Raw genomic sequence first — 7327 nt, forward strand, 5'->3', positions numbered from 1 at the left:
ACAATGAGTCAATGAATTTGTTTACTTGTTCAAAATCAGTATATGTGATTTTCAAAGTAAGCAGGTCAGCAACTAAGGAGTTAAACCTAATGAAGGTTTGCTTAAGGGTCTCATTCTTATAGGCAAAGAACATTTCATACTCTCTTTTCAAAGCAGTAATCTGGTTCTACCTAACCTCGTCCATGCCTTTATAGGTAACATCTAGATAGTCTAACATAAGCTTAGCATTCAGTTTTTCCTTAATTAGTTTGAACAGGTGATTAGGTAAAGTTATAGCTAACAGAGTCCTGATCTTAGGGTCAAGTCCAACACGACGTTTGTCCTCAGCATCCCATTTGGCTGGAGTGAGAACAACCTCTCTGCCAGGGATGGTAGGAGTGTCAGCAGTGGCTGGAATGCTATCAATAGTCTCAGTTGGAACAAATGGATCATCTGTGGCAATACCAGGCATGAGTGGGTCAATAGACTCCAGGTGAAGCATGAACCTTGCCTTCCAAGTTTCATACTCATCTTCATCGAATTTGGGTGGTCTATTGGATGAGTCATTTTCAAGGTAAGCTGTATTTAAGTATGCAGCCATGAGAGAATTCAGATCCAAGATATTAAATTATCAAGACTGAAGCTCTGATACCAGTTGTTGGTCCCTTGATAAACAACAGGAGTATTGTAGAGGGGGGTGAATACAATTCTTTTTAATTAACTTAACAGTTAAACACAATTTAGTATTCAATCAAGTAAATTAAATAGAGTCAAAGGTAATTTTTCAACGGTTATTCTTTACTGATTAAATCACAAAGAATTACAACTATCCTTGACGGAATGATAGTTGGTTGATATAGATTTACCTAAGTATAGCTACAGAGTGTGTTCTAAGCTATTACACGTTTTGGACTCTAAATAAACAAACCCACACCACTAGTTGTTACAATAGTGGATATAAAAATTTATAGTAGTCCTTTTATCCGTGTAATTATTCAATTGTCCACTGGTACATAGGATGTCTGTACTTGTGGGAACAACTGCATCAGAGAGCGTGCTCTCCTTTTTCCTCTTTGGTAGCTATTTGCAGGAACACTCTAATTCGGTTTGGCACCACTATTTGTTTAAACAAATAGAATGTTGTGTTCCCTAGGCATTGACAAAGTATAACACATGTCTGCACATGCGTTAAACTTCTGCATTCTCACGTGGTCTTGTAAGGTCACTTGTCAGCCTCCGACACGTGTTCTTTTCTGTTCAACTTTGTCTTTGACTTCTGTTGAATAGTACGATTGATGTAGACTACTCAGGAAATCACTATGCTTGTAATGGAGCATAGCTGTCTTGTGTAGTAAGCTGCATTCCAGCTATGCTGGTTCTTCATTGCTGAGTCACTTGATATTATTGAATTGCTGAGTATACATCCTGTGCTGATTGAAGAATACTATCTACCTTATGCTGGTAGACTAAGCAGCAAACTAAACACTTGATACAACAATATCTGCTGTCTATACATAAACAAACTTGTGCTGGCTGCACATAACATTTTAGTGCAAATAATTACAGTTTTGTCATAATTAAATCCTTAATTATATTGGGGACTCAACAGGTACCATTCAGTTAAGCCTTGACAATTGGGTGCTCGTGATACAAACAACAACTTTTGGAATGTAAACGATTTGGATAATCACCTTATACTAAATCTTGTGGATCAATACAATATACTTACTAAACCTATGATTTCACCAACGTTTTCGTTGACAGATTTTCTATATTTTTCTCAGGTCCTTGAATGCTAGTGATACATGCTTCTGCACACTATTTTGATACTTGCTTGGATGTCGAGTATACATGCATACATGGAGCGTCTTTTGACTTTACTTTAAATTGTGTCGTATAGGTTTCATTTTTACTTTAAACGTTGTAACGTAACTAGTTGTTAAACTACTTTTGTAAACTTTGAAACATCTTTACATTTGAAATGAATGCGACATATTTTGGTCAAACTTTGTTTTAAAGACTTATGACCACGTTACGGGACCTAAGTTGACGGCGCCGTCAATGACAATTTTGTCGGGTCGTCACAATAATTGACTTTTATGGTCGATAATATTTGAGGAAGCCGACGGCAACTGAAGTTCCTCGGTTGTATTCGGCACACGAGGAGAAACATGGTTTTAAAGGAATGTTGGGTAGTACTGACTATATGCATTGAACTTGGGAAAATTGTCCTGTGGCATGAAAATGTCAATATACTAGAGGTGATCACGGTTATCCTACGATCATGCTTGAAGCTGTTTCTTCATACGATATGTGGATATGTCATTTGTTTTTTGGGATGACTGGTTCAAACAACGACATAAATGTGTTGAATCATTCTTCGTTGTTTTAATCACTTAAAAAGGGTAGAGCTGCACTGTCACCGTTTGAAGTAAACCGACACTTTTATCCATTTGGTTACTAGTTGGGGGACGGTATATATTATGATTGGATAACCTTAATAAAGGGATATTTGACGCCTATTGACGACTCACGAGTCAAATTTACAAGATTTCAAGCGAGTGCTCGAACGGACTTGGAGCGTACATTTGGTGTTCTACAAGGTAGGTTTGCAATTTTAAAATCTCTGGCACGAGTTATGAGCGTTAACAGGATGAGAAGGATAATGTACAGTTGCATTGTTATGCACAACATGATACAAGAAGATAACGGTTTTGCCTTGAGTACTTGGGAACAAGAATAGTTAGATAAACCCGAAAACATGCCCCGTCGTAATATTATGAGAAGAGTCAAAGATCGACGATCACGAGAAAAGGAAATTTGCGATGAAAACATACACGATCAACTACATGAAGATTTAACGGCTCATATTTGGAACCTCCCACTAAAATTTCGTTCTGCAAACTAGTATTTTATTTTTTGATTCATGTAATTTTTTTTATGTAACGGTTTTTTTATTTAACTTTTTTTAATGTAACGTTTTTTATGTAACCTTTTTTTTTTTTTATTTATGTAGTGTTTTGTTTTATCTTATTTAATAAATAAAACCTAATTTAAAAAATCTAATTAAAAAAATCAAACAAAAAATTAAAAATAAATTGTAACGTCATTGTCATCCTTTGACAAAAGTCCTCAATTACAACTCTCCTCTTTTCCTGTCATGGTCCAGTCATTGACTTGCCCCAAAAAATGCACCTTACCCTCTCCACGTTACAATTACCACTATCAGTGGTCTAACTATCAGCTATCTCCTAGCTTTAAATATAAGCTCTAATTATCAGCAATACGTAGTATACGTATTTAGCTTCGATTACCAATTAATGTCGTCAAAGTAATATGATGTAAATCATTCTCAATTAGTAAAGCAAGATGATTGATGAATATATTAGTTAAGCATGATGACAGACTTTGTCATTAGTCCATTTAAAAGTAAGGAAACTTTTAACTACTTAAACACTTTTGTTCTTGTTTGTGGAATGTCCACCAATGGGATTAGTATTTTCTTGCACCAGGCTGTCAGTTAATTTGTTTTCTCCAAATGTAATGTTTTCATTTGGACCCTCAAACTTTGAAAAGTATGATATTTAGTCTATCCAGGATTTTTAAGTATATGACACATACTACACATTACAATTAGTTGCCAACAATTTACTCTTCAAAGGAAATATGTTTATAACATTACATTACATGAATAGCATAAAGTTGTGTAAGTGTGCATGTTAATACTCCGGATTAAGCTAGGGAGATTAACTGATTTCTACATACTTGTATTTAAACTAACTATTCCTAACAAATAATGCAAGCTTTATTTGCATTTATCAAAAATATTTCTAAAATAAGACATATATCTTCATCCATCTTAAAAATTGTTCACATTGCTATTTTTATATATCACAAAATAATTATTCTCTTATAAAAAAAAACTACTAAATATAATTAAACTCTCTAATTTATCTTCACTTATTATTCTTGGTCATTTATATCTTAAATAAATTCAGTAAAGCTTACATTAAATATGAGAGAAAAAAACGGCTAAGAACCAAGCCAAAAGAAGCAATACAAACTTTCACGTATTTTTTCACGTTATACTCTACAAGAAAAAAACCCTAAGCTAAACTCACTCGCCGCCATCACTTTCCTCTCCTCCGGCTGTCGGTTTTCTCTGGCGGTCCGGAGGACCACTCCCCTTCACTCTTTTTCCTTTGTTTTTCGTTCTCCGTTTCTCTTTTCGTTTGTTTCGCTTTGATAAATCGTTTTAGGTTTCTGTTCAAGTCGAGTGTTTGGTTCATGGTCGATGGTTCAGAGGTGCTTTTGTCGTGGTTTTAGATCTTTGATTTGGTGGTTTATTTCAAGCGGTTCTGCTGGATCTTGTCTCATTTATGTTCCGATTTGCTGGATCTGTGGGTTTTTGTGAAGGTTGACTTCTCCATGTTCGCCGGAGGTTTGTGGTTGCCGGTGATTTGATTTCCTTCTCCTCCACCACCGTCTTTGTGCACTTGATTTCAGGTAATTTCGTGGTTTTGTTTCGTGATTTTGGGTTCGTGACATCGGGTTTCGGTTCGTGATTTCGGGTTTTGATTCGTGATTTCAGGTTTTGATTCGTGATTTCTGGTTTGGGTTCGTGATTCCGGGTTGTGGGTTTCTTCAGACATACTTTTGTGTAAGAACAGAATTTGAAGCGTATTGTTTGTGGCGATTCTTATATTTCGGTAACCATTATTCTCTCGTATATATGAAGCAAATTAGGTGAAGTTTTCGTGGTTCAAGTGGGTGCAGACGGTGGAGGTTTTGGGATGGTGGTCTCTGTTTATCTCGTGTTCTCAGGTGGGTATCATTGTATCGTGAGATCTCCGCATCTGGATCTTTTTCGTGGGTATTGGTTGGTTTGAGATCGTACTGTGCTCAATATGTTGTGGGTTATTTCTTTGTTAACCATATTGACATATAGCATTTTCACCACTCGATGTGATTGCGTGATTAGATTGTTGGTTTTGATTTTCGTTGGTTCCATGGTGTGGTTTTCGGGCCGTAGTCCGTTTTCATGATTTCATTCGGGTGCTTGCCCACAAGTGGTTATGCGATATGTTTTTAGTTATCAAGGTTCTTAGATGACCTATTCGTGTTTAGATTTATGTGTTTGTCAATTCGAGTTTGATGTCATTGTTTTTAGAAGGTCCGACGGAGAGTCGTGTATGTCGTGTTTAGATTAATGTGTCTGTTGATTCGAGTTTGAAGTCATTGTATCGTAGAAGGTCGGCGGATAGTCGTGTGACATGTAATCCACTTTGTATTTACTAGCATCTTGCTAGTATTTTATTTATAAAATATAATTATTATTGCCTTTCAAAAAAAAATATGAGAGAAAAAAATTTAAAATTTATCAATTTCTTTTAAATCCAATAAAATGTTTTATGAGACGGGTTTTTTTGACCGGAGAGTAGCATAATAAAATATTGAAAGACAAACTAAAAAATATGAGAATTTTTTATGAAAACACATTATTTTTCTTTTTGCGTAAATATATATATTACTCTTTCAGACTTTAAAGTTACATATTACTCTCGTAAAAATTAGGTTAAAAAAGTTAATAGTAATTATATATACTATGTATATTTTTCAAATTTTAACATTCGAAATTGTAAGTAAGAAATTTTTTCACAAACAAAAGATAAAACATCGATACTACCTAAATGAATAAAAATTTCTTTGTTAAGAGTTCAAATAACCCAGAGAAGACAAGAGAATTATTACTTGAATTACGCACTCTAATACAAAATAAAATGTCGATATAAAAAAGTCAATAACAAAAGCTATAATATACTCGGGGGCTTAATTACTCTGAGATTTTACTTTTTATGAAGGAGTCAATGTACTTGTTCATAAGTGATACAAGTGAGTTTCCTCGCTTAAAAAAAAAAAAAAAAAAGTACAAGTTATAAAAATAGTATAGTAGCTATATATAACACAAAACAAATCTACAAAGTACTAAAATGTAACATCTTACCCATTTTTATACCAACAAAAAAACGTACTTCAAAACTCCCTCATTCCCCACACCCCCCACACTCACAGGTCCCAACCACCATCACCCAAATCAACTAAACTTCAAACCTATACGTACACAAAATATATATATACACATACAAAAATTTTTACAATGAGATGCAAAAAGCACAACACCGATCTCAGCAGCATCGTAGGCGTCTGCGCTTCGTGCCTCACTGAACGCTTATCAAAATTGATTCTAGCTCAAGAACTAGCTAACGCAAATTCAGTAAATCAACAAATTGACGCTAATTCAGATCATCAGCAGCAACGGCCGTACAATAACAGCAAACCTCGCCTTCATCACAGTTTATCGGACCAACGGTTTTATAATTCACCGCAAATTGCGATTAACACCGGCAGTTGTATCGGTAATACTTCAATTAAGAAGAAACAGAATTTAGTTAGGTTTTCGTCGTTTTCGAATTTGTTCAGATCTAGTAATCGGAACGGCGATGCTGAACCGATGACGTCATCTCCGGTAGATGATCGTCAGAAGAATAAAGCGTTTTACGTTGACGAAACGTCGACGGTCGCCGGTGTTGTACCGAAGCAACGATGCGTTAGGAACAGAGGAATGTCGCCGGTGAATTCGGACGGAGGAGATGCTGAGTTTAGCGACGGATCGACCGAATTAGGATCGTCGGTGATGGAGTCGTGTAAACAGACGCCGCAGCAGACGCCGTCACGTCAAACGGTCCGGCGTGGTGGTAGTCGGAGTGTTTCGGAAATGATATTTTGCTTGAGTCCGTTAGTGCGACCTAGTCCTAATCGGTTATGGAGTATGAAAGGTAAACCGCCGGTGGACGGCGGCGACGGCCGTTCTCCGGCGGCGCCTCATCTTGCGTATACTAAGTCGTTTGTAGCTAATAGATCACGGAAACTTGCTGATTTTGGAAGATGTGATCGGAACCGTTAATTAATTGTTACTATTTTAGCGATCACATTGACCGTATATTTGTATGATTAATTATACTCTATTTTTGTTGATATTTTCTTAGTTTGAATTTATTGAGTTTTCAATTTTTTATAACTACCAAATAATATTAATGTGGCATGCAAAATAAACTAACACGATTGTTGATATTTGGTAATTGGTAATAATGAGTTAATTGTTGGAGTAATAATAATTATAAAATAAGTTTGAAACGTTTTTCTGATAATTCGGTTATTGAATGATTTTTTTTAAGAGTTTATTTATTTTAATTGTCAATGTGGAGTATATATTATAGTAAATTATAGTAAACTTGTGTGAGGTGGTATAATTTTTAATAATAAATAGTGTAATAAAATAAGAATGGTT

At 35.3% G+C, this 7327-nt stretch overlaps 1 protein-coding gene across 1 annotated transcript; it reads left to right on the forward strand.

Annotated features, from left to right (window-relative positions):
* Positions 1 to 6136: 6136 nt before the first annotated feature.
* On the forward strand, positions 6137 to 6943 carry LOC139900810 (uncharacterized). The gene has a single exon (XM_071883563.1). The coding sequence runs from the start codon at positions 6137 to 6139 to the stop codon at positions 6941 to 6943; it is 807 nt and encodes a 268-aa protein (XP_071739664.1).
* The last annotated feature ends 384 nt before the right edge of the window (positions 6944 to 7327 follow it).

Source organism: Rutidosis leptorrhynchoides, chromosome 3 (genome assembly GCF_046630445.1).
Source record: "Rutidosis leptorrhynchoides isolate AG116_Rl617_1_P2 chromosome 3, CSIRO_AGI_Rlap_v1, whole genome shotgun sequence".
Lineage (NCBI taxonomy): Eukaryota > Viridiplantae > Streptophyta > Magnoliopsida > Asterales > Asteraceae > Rutidosis > Rutidosis leptorrhynchoides.